Source organism: Elgaria multicarinata, chromosome 3 (genome assembly GCF_023053635.1).
Source record: "Elgaria multicarinata webbii isolate HBS135686 ecotype San Diego chromosome 3, rElgMul1.1.pri, whole genome shotgun sequence".
Classification (NCBI taxonomy): Eukaryota; Metazoa; Chordata; class Lepidosauria; order Squamata; family Anguidae; genus Elgaria; species Elgaria multicarinata.
The window spans coordinates 159441848-159459145 of NC_086173.1; the positions used below are offsets into that span (position 1 = coordinate 159441848).

General features: G+C 47.6%; 1 protein-coding gene across 1 annotated transcript; it reads right to left on the minus strand.

The window, feature by feature from the left end:
- Nucleotides 1–4115: 4115 nt before the first annotated feature.
- LOC134396153 (zinc finger protein 569-like) lies at nucleotides 4116–16926 on the minus strand. Its single transcript, XM_063122543.1, has 6 exons — nucleotides 16888–16926; nucleotides 14204–14270; nucleotides 12354–12483; nucleotides 9725–9838; nucleotides 6881–8713; nucleotides 4116–4356 (listed from the first exon to the last, which is right to left on the minus strand). Exons 2-6 carry the CDS (start codon nucleotides 14267–14269, stop codon nucleotides 4307–4309), a joined length of 2193 nt encoding a protein of 730 aa, XP_062978613.1. The 5' UTR covers nucleotide 14270; nucleotides 16888–16926; the 3' UTR covers nucleotides 4116–4306.
- Between the last annotated feature and the right edge of the window lie 372 nt (nucleotides 16927–17298).

The window sequence follows — 17298 nt, forward strand, 5'->3', positions numbered from 1 at the left end:
CTTTTCCTTGGCTGGAGAAATTCAATCCAAAGCCAGCAAAAAGGGAAGAGGAAAGGATGGGTCAAGGAAGCCACTTTTCCTATAGCTTTCCCCACCCCCCACCCCCAGTACAAATCTCTACGCCTCTCTAGGAATGACAAGCCACCCCATGTAAGCATTGTGGGTTAGCCATAGAGTCAGGAAGGATTAGAGACAGTGTGGTGTAGTGGCTAAAGTGTTGGATTGGGAGTCGGGAGATCCGGGTTCTAGTCCCCCACTCGGCCATGGAAACCCACTGGGTGACTTTGGGCCAGTCTCAGACTCTCAGCCCAACGCACCTCACAGGGTTGTTGTTGTGAGGATAAAATGGAGAGGAGGATTATGTACGCCGCCTTGGGTTCCCCAGAGGAAGACAAGGCAGTATATATATATGCAAAAATAATTAAAAATATCCACACTCATCCATAGAGATAAATCAATCCTAAGGGAAACAACCCCTCAATATGAAACTTCTCGAATCTTATGGAAGCAATGGAGAAATGTGGGATTTGTGTGTGTGTGTATGTAATATATATATATATATATATATATATATATATATATATATATATATATATATTCTGTCTTGTTATCTTATTCTCCTCCTAGCTCAGCTTTTAAAAATCATTATTTTATTTATTTTATATCCTGCCTCTCTGCCAAAGAATGCATTTATTTATTTCTCACATTTATATCCCACCTTTTCCTTCAAGGACTCCAAAGTGGTGTACATAATCCTCCTCCTCTCTATTTTATCCTTACAACAACAACCCAGTGAGGTCGGTTCGGCTGAGAGTCCGTGATTGGCCCAAAGTCACCCAGTGAGCTTCCCTGGCCGAGTGAGGACTACAACCTCAGTCTCCCAGTTCAACACTCTAACCACCACACCACACTGGTTTTCATGATGACGATTTTAAATTACAGTCTGTGAGGGGGCAGAGTGACCGGATACAAAAGAGGGCAGGGCTCCTGTAGCTTTAACTGTTGTGATGAAGAGGAAATTTCACTAGGTTCTCCATATATACAAATGACACCTGCTGAAATTCCCTTCTCTATGCAATTGTTAAAGATACAGGAGCCCTGTCCTTCTTTTTGTAGGGTCACCCTATAGTTAAAGTTGCAGGAGCTATACTAGAGTGACCGGATACAAAAGAAGGCAGGGCTCCTGCAGCTTTAACTGTTGTGATGAAGAGGAAATTTCACCAGGTTCTCCATATATACAAATGACATGTGCTGAAATTCCCTTTTCTATACAATTGTTAAAGATACAGGAGCCCAGTCCTCCTTTCCATATGGTCACCCTACTATAGGCAGCTCTCACTTCCACCCCAGGGAGCAAGAGGGGCAGATGGGAGAAGGGAATTGCTGTCAACAGGCCTTATTGGAGAAAGAAGGATTTGACCTATATAGGACCTTGATCTCATGACCCAACGGGTTTGCCCCTTCCTCCCTCTTGGGAGTCATCTCTTCTGATGATGGGATCTGGTCTATGAAAGCTAGTGGCGTAAAAAATGTGTTAGCCTTCAAGGTGAGCACAGTTTTTTCCCTGCAAGAGGGAACACCCCCCCTAAAAAAAACCCCAACAGCTTCCAATGTGAACCCTGCTGTCCATCATGAGAAGGGAAGTGGAGCGATTCCATCGAACCTGCTGAAAATCTCCAGAGTTTTTTCCCCCTCTTCCCTCCTCATCCCTTTTTCCTTGTGTGCCGTGTCTTTTTAGATTGCAAGCCTGCAGGAGCAGGGACTGTCTTGCTTTACTCTAGGAGCCTGAGGAGCAGGATAAAAAACACTTGAAATAAATAATACTTGAAATAAATAAATAAATAAACAAAAGGATCTACAATGAGCACATTTTCTGCTCAGAGAAATTAAATGCACAGGCGATTGCTTAAGGGGATATTTCTCATGCCTCCCTGTGAGACAGTAGTGCTGCATGTTGAAGTATGCTTAGGAAAAAAGGGAACTCACGGAATCATCAACATGCACACGGATTCATAAAGCAACAACTGCTCTATCATTAGTGTATCTTCACACCAGAGCTCTGGGACCCTGGGGCAGTACCGGCCCTACCGTTAGGCAGTGAGGCAACATCAGGGGCAGCGCTGTCAGCTCTCAGTCCTCCTGAGCTTCCAAACTCTATACTTCTGTGGGAGGGGAGTGTTGGTGTGTGCCACATGGCCTGCCCTGCACCCACTAAATCAGGCTGCTGCCCTTGGGTGTCACAGCAGACACTCTCCCAGCACCCAGAGTATATCGCAGGACTTGGGGCCTACAATTCCCATCAGCCCTTGCTAGCACAGCCAATAGTGAAGGTTGATGGGAGTTGTAGGTCAAAACATCTATATACTCCTGGTGTATAGAAACCAGTACATACTGGTACATGTGATGGCCATGTCTCACTAGTTCAAAATATGGCAGCCAGGCCTGGTCACCGGTACACCTAGGGGTGACCACATTACACCAGTTTTAAAATCTCTTCACTGGCTGCCGATTAGTTTTCGGGCAAAGTATAAAGTGTTGGTTATCACCTTTAAAGCCCTACATGGTTTGGGTCCAGGCTACCTGCGGGATCGCCTTCTCCCGTACAATCCGCCCCGCACACTCAGGTCCTCTGGAGAGAATTTACTTCAGTCAGCCAAAATTAGGCTGGCAACCATTACCCAGAGGACCTTTTCCTCTGCTGCTCCCAGACTGTGGAATGGCCTGCCGGGAGAGATTCGCCAGCTTAACAGTCTTTTAGCATTTAAGAAAGCTATTAAGACTGATCTCTGCCGGCAGGCCTGTCCAGTAGAATTTTAGGATGCTTTTAGTATGTTTTAAGTATGTTTTTAGGAAGTTTTAACAATGTATATTGTGTTTTGATTAATATTTTATGTATTTTATACTTCTTCTTGTTCCCCGCCTCGATCAGGATGGAGAGGCAGGTTAAAAATATTTTGATGATGATGATGATGATGATGATGATGATATGCAAAAGGGGGAAAGCGTCCGAAAAGGGACCACGAAAAGAAAAGAAACGCCTCAAGTTGCTAAAAGAGAGGTTTAATTTCTTGTTGTTTCTTCCTGGATAATATTGCCAGGATCCGACCATTTTTGTCTGTCTCTTCTGCCAAGACTCTCGTTCACGCACTGGTTATCTCTCGGTTGGACTACTGCAACCTTCTTCTCTCTGGCCTTCCTTCGTCTCACATCAGTCCGCTGGTCTCTGTCCACCACTCTGCTGCTAAGATCATCTTCTTGGCCCGCCGCTCTGACCATGTCACTCCACTTCTGAAATCTCTTCATTGGCTCCCAATTCACTCCAGAATCCAATATAAACTTCTCCTGTTGACCTTCAAAGCTTTTCACGGTCTAGCTCCTGCCTATCTCTCCTCTCTCATCTCACACTATTGCCCCGCTCGTGCTCTCCGCTCCTCTGATGCCATGCTTCTCGCCTGCCCAAGGGCCTCTACTTCCCTTACTCGGCTTCGTCCTTTTTCTTCTGCTGCCCCTTACGCCTGGAACACTCTTCCAGAACACTTGAGAACTACAAACTCAATCACAGCTTTTAAAACTCAGCTAAAAACTTTTCTGTTCCCTATAGCTTTTAAATGTTGAGTTTGTTCTGACTCTATACTGTTAGCTTCACCCCACCCGGTCCCTGTTTACACTTCCCTGTGCCTGTTTGCATTCTCTTTCCCTCCTTATTGTTTACTACAACTTTATTAGATTGTAAGCCTATGCGGCAGGGTCTTGCTATTTACTGTGTAATCTGTACAGCACCATGTACATTGATGGTGCTATATAAATAAATAATAATAATAATAAAAAAAAAAACACCACTGAAATAAAATGTCTGTTTTAGCATCTTACAATGTTTCTTTTCTATTTGTAGACATGCTTCATCATGGAGACTTTTTGGAAGAGAAGGTTTGCAGAGGTCTCTAAACTAACGGATCAGACTGTATCGTTGGGACTCCAAAATTGTACTGTTTACCACCTAATTTTTAAGAATGTGTCTTCATGATACTGACAGGTAGATCGATAATAGCTAGATGCAAAAAATCTTCTGACTATAGACTGTTTGGGTAATAGAAAGGTGATCCGCAACCCTATGAGAGAAATGGGTTCACCAGTTTTTGCCTTGCTAAGGAACAAAACAAGTTCAATGTCCTTATTCGCAGTTTGGCAAATGTTTATTTTCTTCCTTAACCAGGACGTCTCAGGAACGTTGTCATCTCATGGACCTTTCTGGAAGGACATAAAAGTAGGGTACATCCCACACAGTATCTATGTTATAGACGTCTCTTCATTGACTGTCACGTTTATTGATCTTAAGAAAGTGCTGGTCGGTGGGACCTAAGATTGTAAAGAGGGGAAAAAATTAGGAACAATATTTTCTTCATCAAAACTTTTGTTATTAAAATAAAACAACCGCAGGCACCACCAAAAAAAGAAGATACAGCGAACGCTCATTAAAAACAACAACACTACCCACTCATAAAGGTTACAATTTTGCTACCTTTAAATCAACTGTGTCATAGAACCATAGTAGAGTTGGAAGGGGCCTATAAGGCCATCTAGTCCAACCCCCTGCTCAATGCAGGAATCCACCCTAAAGCATCCCTGACAGATGGTTGTCCAGCTGCCTCTTGAAGGCCTCTAGTGTGGGAGAGCCCACAACCCCCCTAGGTAACTGGTTCCATTGTCATACTGCTCTAACAGTCAGGAAGTTTTTCCTGATGTCCAGCCGGAATCTGGCTTCCTGTCACTTGAGCCCATTTTTCCGTGTCCGGCACTCTGGGAGGATCTAGAAGAGATCCTGGCCCTCCTCTGTGTGACAACCTTTCAAGTATTTGAAGAGTGCTCTCATGTCTCCCCTCAATCTCCTCTTCACCAGGCTAAACATGCCCAGTTGTTTCAGTCTCTCTTCACAGGGCTTTGCTGAGGAGAATTGTATAGGGTGACCATATGAAAAGGAGGACAGGGCTCCTGTATCTTTAACAGTTGCATAGAAAAGGGCATTTCAGCAGGTGTCATTTGTATATATGGAGAACCTGGTGAAATTCCCTCTTCATCACAACATTTAAAGCTGCAGGTGCCCTGCCCTCTTTTAAATCTGGTCACTCTAGTATAGCTCCTGCAGCTTTAACTGTTGTGTTGAAGAGGGAATTTCACCAGGTTCTCCAGATATACAAAGGACACCTGCTGAAATGCCTTTTTCTATGCAACTGTTAAAGATACAGGAGCCCTGTCCTCCTTTTCATATGGTCACCCTGGAATTGTAGGCCCCAAGTCTCTTTCAGTCTGAGGCCAAATTCAATTTCAGAAAAGCTTTTAGAGGCCATATTTCAGTGGTGGGCTGGGCCTAAGGCAAAAAAGGGTGGAGTCAACAAACACACACACACACACACACACACACACACACACACCTGCCCAGGCATATTTGAGGTTAATGCACTTACTGGCCATCAATTTGGATGGCTTTAAACGGGGGTTAGTGAAACTCATGGAGGAGGCTAATGGCTACTAATCCTGATGGCTATGTGCCACCTCCAGTATCTGAGACAGTAAGCTTGTGTGCACCAGTTGCTGGGGAATGTGGGTGGGAGGGTGTTGTTGCACTCATGTCCCACTTGCGAGCTTCCTACAGGCATCTGGTTGGGCACTTGTCAGGTTCTGTCCTGCAGCACCACCTGGTGGCCACAATGCACCTTGCCAGCCGCAGAGTAGTTGCAGGATCCTGGCTCATATCCTCAAGCCCTCACAGGTGGGCTGATGCAGACCAGCTGGGAGCAGCCAGGAAAGGGCTACTGTATTTCTTCAATTCTAAGACGCACTTTTCCCCCCATATAAACATCTCTAAAAATGGGGTGCGTCTTAGAATCGCGGGTGCGATTCTTCTTCTTCGAATCAAAGCTTTTTTCCTGTTAGTGGTATTGAAATTAGTGTGCGTCTTACAATTGATGGCGTCTTACAATCGAAGAAATACGGTATATAAGAACTCTAGACTCCGAACTCGGCTTGCCTCTGGGCCTTGCCTTTTGGGTCCGGCCCTGCCTGGACTCTGTTTGCCGGTTCCACCGCTGTCCATCCCGGCGTTCCTGCGCTGAGGCCTTGCCGCCCACGCCCCGGACCCTGACACCACTGTGGAAACAGAGAGCGGTATCCAACAGTGTCGTTCCGCAAGCTCAAATAGCGGTAGCGGAGCTCCAGTGAACCTTTCCGTTGCACAACTGGTTGTCCATTGAGCTTGCGGAGGTGGTTGTACGACGGCTGCACAAGAGCTACGCGCAATGGGTTGCACAACAAGTTATGGTGACCCTATGGAAAGGAGGACGGTATCTTTAACAGTTGCACAGAAAAGGGGAATTTCAGCAGGTGTCGTTCGTAGGCATGCAGCACCTAGTGAAATTCCCTCTTCATTACAACCGTTAAAGCTGCAGGAGCCTGCGTTGTATCTGGTCAGGCTAGGCAGGGCTCCTGCCTAGCATTACCAGTGGGTTCTCCTTTGTGGGTACAGAGGGACACTTTCAGCTTGAAGGTTTTCCCACCATCTGAGCAGGAGAAAGGGTTCTCTTTGCTGTGGGCTGCCTTATGGGCCTTCAGGGAGGCTTTAACTGTTGAGATGAAGAGGGCATTTCACTAGGTGCTGCATGCCTACAAATGACACCTGCTGGAATCCACTCTTCTGTACAACGGTTAAAGACACAGGAGCCCTGTCCTCCTTTCCTTAGGGTCACCCTAACAGTAAAAGTTTTCGCAACCAGCGCCTCCTCCTTAAAGGGATAGTCTCCAACTGTATTTTCTAGTGTTTATTAAGAAAAAAGGCCAGGGCACTGAGGGAGTCCTCTCTCACATTTACCCTCACGCCATGTCTCACCTGTGTGTGTCCTTTCGTGCCTTCGAAGCTGGCAACGTCTAATAAATCTTTTCCCACAGTGGGGGCACTCATAGGGTTTCTCTCCTGTGTGGGTTCTCTGGTGTGTACAGAGAGACACTTTCAGCTTGAAGGTTTTCCCACAATCCGTGCAGGAGAAAGGGTTCTCTTTGCTGTGGGTTGCCTTATGGGCCTCCAGGGAGGCTTTCTGGTTAAAGCTTTTCCCGCACTCTGGGCAAGTGAACGGTTTCTCCCCGGTGTGTATCCTCTGGTGCCTCGCCAGGTTGCCTTTATTATGGAAGCTTTTCCCGCACTCGGTACATAAGGACGGCTTCTCTCCCGTGTGGACTCTCTGGTGCGTATTGAGGGACGATTGTTGACTGAAGCTTTTCCCACACTCTGTGCACTGATAGGGCTTCTCCCCCGTGTGGGTTCTCTGGTGCATAATAAGGTAACATTTTGAGAAGAAGCTTTTGCCACAGTCTGAGCATGGGTGGCATTTCTCTTTGGCGGGGATCTTGGGGTCCGTAAGGAGGGGCTTGCTGCCATTTATGCTTTTCTTGGAAGATTCTTGCGGCTTCTCCCCTCCGTGCGTTCTTACGTGCGCAAGGAAGCCTCTTCTCCGCTTGAACCTCTTCCCACACTCGGGGCAGATGTACGGTTTCTCTTTCCTGTGGGTTGCTTCGTGTTCCATGAGGCCCACTTTCTGAATGAAGCTTTTCCCACAGGTGGGGCAGGCATGGGGTTTCTCTCCCGTGTGGATTTTCGTGTGTCGTATCAGGTTGCCTTTACTGGAAAACCTCCTGCCACACACCGTACACGCGTTTCTTCTCTCCCTTGTGTGGATTGCCCTGTGTTTACTGAGGGCCTGTTTGTGGACGAAGCTTTTCCCACACTCAGAACACTGACAGGGCCTCTCCCCTGTGTGGATTCTCTGGTGAAAAATGAGGGACATTCGGTTCACGAAGCTTTTCCCACATTCTGGGCATCGATAGGGCTTTTCTCCCGTGTGGGCTCTTTGGTGCAAAACCAATCTCCGCCTACAACGGAAGTTCTTCCCACACTCAGAGCACAGGTAGGGCCTCTCCCCTGTGTGGATTCTCATGTGAACAATAAGGGACATGCGGCTCATGAAGCTTTTCCCGCATTCTGGGCATTGATAGGGCTTCTCTCCCGTATGGGCTCTTTCGTGCAAAATAAAGCTCCGTTGCCAATGGAAGCTTTTGCCGCAGATGGAGCACAGGTAGGGCCTCTCTCCTGCGTGGATTCTCTTATGAACAATAAGGGACACGGGACTCAAGAAGCTATTCCCGCATTCTGGGCATTGATAGGGCTTCTCTCCCGCATGGGCCCTTTCGTGCAAGACAAAACTCTGTCGCCAACGGAAGCGCTTGCTGCAGATGGAGCACTGATAGCGCCTCTCCCCTGTCGGGATTCTCTCGTGCGCGTTCCTTTTGTGCTTCGTCAAGCCGTTTCTGTACCTGAAGCTTTTCTCACACACGGGGCACGAGTAGGTCTCTCCTGCGTGAATTTTCTGATGCACAGCCAGGGACGTTTTCCGCGGGTAGCTCTTCCCGCACTCGAGACATTGGTACGGTTTCTCTCCGGTGTGGGTTCTTTGATGTGCAATGAGGTATGCTTTCTGAGCAAAAGCTTTCCCACAGTTGGAGCACGGGTAGGGTTTGGCTACTCCAGGAGATCCCCCGTGTATGGTCAGGTTCAGACCCCGGAAACAATTCCCTCCGGCCTCTTCCAGTGATATTTCACCGACACCCGCTTGCTCTGGTCTTTCCAACTGACACCTATTGTCTTTATTTGCCTGTACTTGGTCGTTACCTGCTGGATTAAACAAAGAATTATAAGCAGGGCTGGTGCTTTCTTTTAATAAAAAATGAAATCTGGTGCTGAAGCACTCAAATACTGCACCAAAATCTGTATCTAAGGGTTAGCCAGCAGTTCGATGGAAGTAGGATGAATGCAAGAGGCAGCTGGACAGCCATCTGTCAGGGCTGCTTTAAGGTGGATTCCTGCATTGAGCAGGGGGTTGGACTAGATGGCCTTGTAGGCCCCTCCCAACTCTGCTATTCTATGATTCTAATGGTTACAAGTGAACATTCTTATATTTATTTATATCCCGCCTTTTTCCTAGCACTGGGACTCAAGGTGGTTTGCAAGATTAAAACATGTACAATTAAAACATATAAGTATAAATGTATAAGAGCTAAAACAGAATTAAGCCTGCAGTAAAATTAAAAACATGTTATTTTTTTAAAAATACAGTAACAGATTTAAAAATGGGGGGGGGGAGATCCCATAAAGCTTCATAGAATCATAGAATAGCAGAGTTGGAAGGGGCCTACGAGGCCATCGAGTCCAACCCCCTGCTCAATGCAGGAATCCACCCTAAAGCATCCCTGACAGATGCTTGTCCAGCTGCCTCTTGAAGGCCTCTAGTGTGGGAGAGCCCACAACCTCCCTAGGTAACTGGTTCCATTGTCGTACTGCTCTAACAGTCAGGAAGTTTTTCCTGATGTCCAGCCGGAATCTGGCTTCCTTTAACTTGAGCCCGTTATTCCGTGTCCTGCACTCTGGGAGGATCGAGAAGAGATCCTGGCCCTCCTCTGTGTGACAACCTTTTAAGTATTTGAAGAGTGCTTATTGGGTAGCCTTGGGCCAATCACTTTCTCCCTCAGCCTAACCCACCTCGCAGGGTTGTTGTGAAGATAAAAAGGGAGAGACAGCCATGCACATATACTCTGTGGAGAAAGGTGGCCAATGTACTGCCCAAAGTAGCGTAAGATAAATCAGTGGGGGTTAATGACTTCAAGCTGGCCCTGACCCCCTTACCTGAGTTGGTGTTAGTGGCTTCTATTTCACCTGATCCTTGAGGATCCAGCAGCCATGGGTCTTCCCAGTGCTCCAGCTGGGAGACGAGGTCAGGCTTGGGGGGCGGAAATCCCTCTTGGGGAAAAGAATAGAAGGAAATGATCAGGAGGAATTCAGCACCCAGCAGATACTCGTCTGAGGTCTCTCAACAATCTTTGCAGGAGGAGAATCAACCACAACCCTGCTCAGTCACTAGCACAATCTTGTGGTTAGAGGTCTCTGCTACTACACAACCTGGGCCTGCTTTATTCCGTATACGGGTAAATCCTTTATTCTGAAGACAAGTGTGTCAGGGGGTTACTATTGGGCCTGTTCAGACAACACGCTAAGCCATGGTTAGGCCGGTAACCCTTTTGCAGCAAATGGTTAGTGAGTGTGTTTAAACCATAGTTATGTAGCCACCATGGTTAGGAATGGTTCACTCGATAAGCTAAGCCATAACAGAGTGTGTTGTCATCAGTATGCTGAAGACACGCAGTTCTATTTCTCCTTTTCATCTTCATCAGGTGAGGCTGGGGATGTGTACTGCCCAAAGTACACATTTCCGAGCCCAATTCAAGGTGCTGGTTTTGACCTATAAAGCCTTACACGGCTTGGGACCACAATACCTGACGGAACGCCTCTCCCGATGTGAATATACCCGGTCACTACGTTCAACATCTAAGGTCCTCCTCCGGGTGCCTACTCCGAGAGAGGCTCGGAGTGTGGCAACGAGGGACAGGGCCTTTTCGGTGGTGGCCCCCAGACTTTGGAACGATCTCCCTGACGAGGCTCGCCTGGCGCCAACGCTGCTATCTTTCCGGCGCCAGGTTAAGACTTTCCTCTTTGCCCAGGCATATGGTGGCACATCTTAATCACCCACATGTTTAGTTTTTTAACGGTTTTTAATGCTTTATGTGTGTATGTTCTGTGTTTCAGTTTTAAATTTTGTATACTTGTTTTTATCTCAATTTTAGAATTTCTGTAAACCACCCAGAGAGCCCTGGCTATGGGAGCGGTATATAAGTTTAATAAATAAATAAATAAATAAATAAATGTGCTGATCTGGTGCCTGGATGCAACAATGGACTGGATGAAGGTTAATAAACTGAAACTCAATCCAGACAAGACTGAGATGCTGTTAGTGGGTGGTTCCTCTGACCGGATGGAAGGTGCTCAACCGGTTCTGGATAGGGTTGCACTCCCCCTGAAGGAGCAGGTTCGTAGTCTGGGGGTTCTCCTAGCACCATCTCTGTCCCTTGAGGCTCAGGTGGCCTTGGTAGCTTGGAGTGCCTTCTACCATCTTTGGTTGGTGGCCCAGCTACGCCCCTATCTGGCCAGGGATAACCTGGCTTCAGTTGTCCATGCTCTGGTAACCTCCAAGTTAGATTACTGCAATGCACTCTGCGTAGGGCTGCCTTTGAAGACGGTTCGGAAGCTGCAGCTCGTGCAAAATGCAGCAGCCAGACTGATAACTGGGACCAGAACGTTCGAACATTTAACACCGATTCTGGCCTGCTTGCATTGGCTGCCTATGCATTTCTGAACCCGATTCAAGGAGCTGGTTTAAACCTATAAAAGCCTTACACGGCTTAGGACCACAATACCTGACGGAATGCCTCTCCCGACACGAACCGACCCATACACTGCGCTCAACATCTAAGGTCCTCCTCTGAGTGCCTACTCTGAGGGAAGCCTTTTCAGCAGTGGCCCCCCAATTATGGAATGATCTCCCCAACGAGGCTCGCCTGGCGCCAACGTTGTTACCTTTTCGGCGCCAGGCTAAGACTTTTCTCTTCTCCCAGGCAGTTAACAACATATGCTGAATTTTTAACTGACCCCGGAATAGCTGTTTTAAATGGATATCGCTGTTTTTATGCTTTTAAATTTTGGTATATTTGTTTTTGAATGTTCACTGTTTTTAACTTTTGTAAACCGCCCAGAGAGCTTCGGCTATGGAGCGGTATATAAATGTCATAAATAAATAAAATAAATAAATAAATATTTAGCTCAAAATGCTTAACCACCATGGCTCAGCGTGTTGTCTGAACAGGATTGTTGTTGCTGCTGTTGTTATTATTATTTTAAAAACCCAAGCTATATTTCCTGTACCCTCCATCCACTATCTTATATAATATTTATCTGAAATGCATTGTGTTTCATGGGGGGATTTTCATAACCCAATCTGCACTGTTTGGATTCTTTTTCTTCTTCTTCTTCTTTTTTTTTAATTGTTGAAGTTTCTGGAAGCAGATCAGATTTTTAACAAACTCACTCCAACTCTACATGGAATAACGGGCTCAAGTGACAGGAAGCCAGATTCTGGCTGGACATCAGGAAAAATATCCTGACTGTTAGAGCAGTACGACAATGGAACCAGTTACCTAGGGAGGTTGTGGGCTCTCCCACCCTCAGAGGCCTTCAAGAGGCAGCTGGACAACCGTTTGCCAGGGATGCTTGAAGGTGGATTCCTGCATTGAGCAGGGGGTTGGACTTGATGGCCTTATAGGCCCCTTCCAACTCTACAATTCTATGATACTATTCTATGAAAAAGGGCTGCCCTGGCTTCTCTCCCCTCACCCCAAGTCTGATGAAGAAGGGGGACCCTTACCCAACAGTGACACCACGTTCCCAAAATTCTCAAGCATGATCTCCCTGTACAAGGCTCTTTGGTCTGGCCCCAGCAGAACCCATTCGTCCTCGGTGAAATAGATGGCCACATCTTCAAAAGTCACCAGCCCCTACAAGAAGATCGGTTAGTCTAGAAAATACCCTGTTTTATTGCCAAGGCCTCACGGCAGAAAAGGAAAACTAAAATTATCACGGGTCTTTAGCATATTCTGTATGAGGGAAGGTTACAACAGCTGGGATTGTTCGGCTTGGAAAAAAGGAGGCTGAGGGGAGATGTGATAGAGGTGTACAAAATGATGCCTGGTGTGGAGAATGCAGAGAGGGAGGCATTTTTGTCCCTTTCCCATAATGCTAGAACCCAAAGGAGTCACCCCATGAAGCTGATGGGTGGGACGTTCAGAACAGATAAACAGCAGGAATTCCTCACACAGCACATAGTCAAATTCACTATCACAAGATGTGGTGACGGCCACCAATTTGTAAACAAGGGTTGGATAAATCCCTGGAGGAGAAGGCTATCAATGGCTACTAGTGCTGATAATTATGTGCTACGTCCAGTAGCAGAGGCAGTAAGATGTCAACTATGCCAGAGGAAATCTCTCACGTGGTCACCTATGGCAGGACTGCAGAACCATTTTAGAGTGGTGGCAAATTACTTCCCACGGGGCCCTCTACAAGCAAGCAGACACCAGTGGGCACACCTAGGTTGACCCTATGAAAAGGAGGACAGGGCTCCTGTAACTTTAACAGTTGCATAGAAAAGGACGTTTCAGCAGGTGTCATTTGTATATATGAGGAACCTGGTGAAATTCCCTCTTCATCACAACAGTTAAATCTGCAGGAGCTATACTAGAGTGACCAGATTTAAAAGAGGGCAGGGCTCCTGCAGCTTTAACTGGTGTGATGAAGAGGGAATTTCACCAGGTTCTCCAGATATACAAATGGCACCTGCTGAAATTTCCTTTTCTATGCAACTGTTAAAGATACAGGAACCCTGTCCTCCTTTTCATATTGTCACCCTAGTACACATCCCACTGATATCTCTGATAACAATGCGGATTCCTCCAAGGGGGCTCCATGGCTGGATGCAGAAACTCCGCAGGCCATATTACGGCCCATGGGCCAGAAGCTCTGCACCCCTGTTCTGAAGTTAATTCCTATTCCATTCAGTGGGGCTTAATCCTAAAAAACTGGATATATTTATTAGGGTGACCACATGGAAAGGAGGACAGGGCTCCTGTCTCTTTAACAATGACATAGAAAAGGAAATTTCAGCAGGTGTCCTTTGTAGGCATGCAGCACCTGGTGAGATTCCCTCTTTATCACAACAGCTAAAGCTGCAGGAGCCCTGCCCTCTTTGGTATCTGGTCAAGAGGGCAAGGCTCCTGCAGCTTTAACTGTTGTGCTGAAGAAGGCATTTCAGCAGGTGTCATTTGTATGCAGGCAGCACCTGGTGAAATTCCCTCTTCATTTTATTTATTTTATTCATTATTGCATTTATATCCCTCCTTTTCCCCCCCCCAAGGAACCCAAGGTGGCGAACATAATCCTCCTCCTCTCCATTTTATCCTCACAACAACAACCCTGTGAGGTGGGTTGGGCTGAGAGTCTGTGACTGGCCCAAAGTCACCCAGTGGGTTTCCATGGCCCAGTGGGGACTAGAACCCGGATCTCCCAGTCCAACACTTTAGCCGGTATACCATACCGGCTCTCATCACAACAAAGACGCAGGAGCCCTGCCTAGCATGACCAGATACAAAAAGGGCAAGGCTCCTCCAGTATGTTCCTCCTGATAAAAAACCCACAGCAACTTTCTCAAGAACCTCCTACCTGAACTGCTCTCACTGCAACCCTCTTCCTCGGAGGAGGAAGGGACAATCCAGATCGAGATGACATTCTGTGTTCCGTAGGGAAGGAAAAAGGAACATGTTAGGGCAGGGAGAGGCGCACACAAGAGACCACCACCCCCCCATGCAGGGAAAAAGAGGGAGAATTAGATGCTTCTGAAGAAGAGGAAGAGAAGTTTCTTCTCCATACACCAGCATCACCCACCCACCCCATGCAGTGGTGTGAAGGGGAAAAAAGAGAGAATGAGACGCTTCTGAAGAAGAGGAGGAGGAGGAGGAAGAGGAGGAGGTGAAGAAGTTTCTTCTCTGCACACCAGCATCACCCACCCACCCCATGCAGTGGTGTGAAGGGAAAAATGAGACGCTTCTGAAGAGGAGGAGGAGGAGGAGGAGGAGGAGGAGGAGGAGGAGGAGAAGTTTCTTCTCCATACACCAGCATCACCCACCCACCCCATGCAGCGGTGTGAAGGGAAAAAAGAGAGAATTAGACGCTTCTGAAGAGGAGGAGGAGGAGGAGGAGGAGGAGGAGGAGGAGAAGTTTCTTCTCCATACACCAGCATCACCCACCCACCCCATGCAGTGGTGTGAAGGGAAAAAAGAGAGAATGAGACGCTTCTGAAGAAGAGGAGGAGGAGGAAGAGGAGGAGGAGGAGGAGGAGACGTTTCTTCTCCATACACCAGCATCACCCACCCACCCCATGCAGTGGTGTGAAGGGAAAAAGAGGGAGAATTAGATACTTCTGAAGAGGAGGAGGAGAAGGAGGAGGTGAAGAAGTTTCTTCTCCATACACCAGCATCACCCACCCACCCCATGCAGTGGTGTGAAGGGAAAAAAGAGAGAATGAGACGCTTCTGAAGAGGAGGAGGAGGAGGAGGAGGAGGAGGAGAAGTTTCTTCTCCATACACCAGCATCACCCACCCACCCCATGCAGTGGTGTAAAGGGAAAAAGAGGGAGAATTAGATGCTTCTGAAGAAGAGGAAGAGGAGGAGGAGGAGGAGGAGGAGGAGAAGTTTCTTCTCCATACACCAGCATCACCCACCCACCCCATGCAGTGGTGTGAAGGGAAAAAAGAGAGAATGAGACGCTTCTGAAGAGGAGGAGGAGAAGGAGGAGGTGAAGAAGTTTCTTCTCCATACACCAGCATCACCCACCCACCCCATGCAGTGGTGTGAAGGGGAAAAAAGAGAGAATGAGACGCTTCTGAAGAAGAGGAGGAGGAGGAAGAGGAGGAGGTGAAGAAGTTTCTTCTCTGCACACCAGCATCACACGCACACCCCATGCAGTGGTGTGAAGGGAAAAAAGAGAGAATTAGACGCTTCTGAAGAGGAGGAGGAGAAGGAGGAGGTGAAGAAGTTTCTTCTCCATACACCAGCATCACCCACCCACCCCATGCAGTGGTGTAAAGGGAAAAAGAAGGAGAATTAGATGCTTCTGAAGAAGAGGAAGAGGAGGAGGAGGAGGAGGAGGAGAAGTTTCTTCTCCATACACCAGCATCTCCCACCCACCCCATGCAGCGGTGTGAAGGGAAAAAGAGGGAGAATTAGATACTTCTGAAGAGGAGGAGGAGAAGGAGGAGGTGAAGAAGTTTCTTCTCCATACACCAGCATCACCCACCCACCCCATGCAGTGGTGTGAAGGGGAAAAAAGAGAGAATGAGACGCTTCTGAAGAAGAGGAGGAGGAGGAAGAGGAGGAGGTGAAGAAGTTTCTTCTCTGCACACCAGCATCACACGCACACCCCATGCAGTGGTGTGAAGGGAAAAAAGAGAGAATTAGACGCTTCTGAAGAGGAGGAGGAGAAGGAGGAGGTGAAGAAGTTTCTTCTCCATACACCAGCATCTCCCACCCACCCCATGCAGCGGTGTAAAGGGAAAAAGAGGGAGAATTAGATGCTTCTGAAGAAGAGGAAGAGGAGGAGGAGGAGGAGGAGGAGGAGAAGTTTCTTCTCCATACACCAGCATCTCCCACCCACCCCATGCAGCGGTGTAAAGGGAAAAAGAGGGAGAATTAGATGCTTCTGAAGAAGAGGAAGAGGAGGAGGAGGAGGAGGAGGTGAAGAAGTTTCTTCTCCATACACCAGCATCACCCACCCACCCCATGCAGTGGTGTGAAGGGGAAAAAAGAGAGAATGAGACGCTTCTGAAGAAGAGGAGGAGGAGGAAGAGGAGGAGGTGAAGAAGTTTCTTCTCTGCACACCAGCATCACCCACCCACCCCATGCAGTGGTGTGAAGGGAAAAAAGAGAGAATTAGACGCTTCTGAAGAGGAGGAGGAGAAGGAGGAGGTGAAGAAGTTTCTTCTCCATACACCAGCATCTCCCACCCACCCCATGCAGCGGTGTAAAGGGAAAAAGAGGGAGAATTAGATGCTTCTGAAGAAGAGGAAGAGGAGGAGGAGGAGGAGGAGGAGGAGAAGTTTCTTCTCCATACACCAGCATCTCCCACCCACCCCATGCAGCGGTGTGAAGGGAAAAAGAGGGAGAATTAGATGCTTCTGAAGAAGAGGAGGAGGAGAAGTTTCTTCTCCATACACCAGCATCACCCACCCACCCCATGCAGTGGTGTGAAGGGAAAAAACAGAGAATTAGATGCTTCTGAAGAGGAGGAGGAGGAGATGATTCTTCTCCAGACACCAGCATCACAACCCCCACCACCCCTTTGAACTCACGGCTTTGCCCTGCGCACCAGCCTGGCTTCTCCTTAACTGAGAAATTCAACCCAAACAGCCAGCCGAAGGGGAAGAGGAAAGGATAGGAAGAGGAAGCAAGTTTTCTCCTGTCCTCCCCTGCCATCCCCACCATACAACTCCCCACGCCTCTCTAGGAATTGCAAGTCTCTGCAGACAAGCATTGGCCGAGCAATAGAGTCGGGCCGGGTGAAAACCACAGCCGACCAGGGAATCCCTAGATGTAGGCAAATGGTAGAGTAACGACTCTCCCCACCCACGCACCCATCCTCCACACACACACATTCCCAATATTTGGATATAGAACTTATGAGAGCAAGTTGGAGTGTTAATGTAGTTTTCCCCTTTGCGTGGGAATTATTTCTCCCCAATCCCCTCAATCTTCATATATAT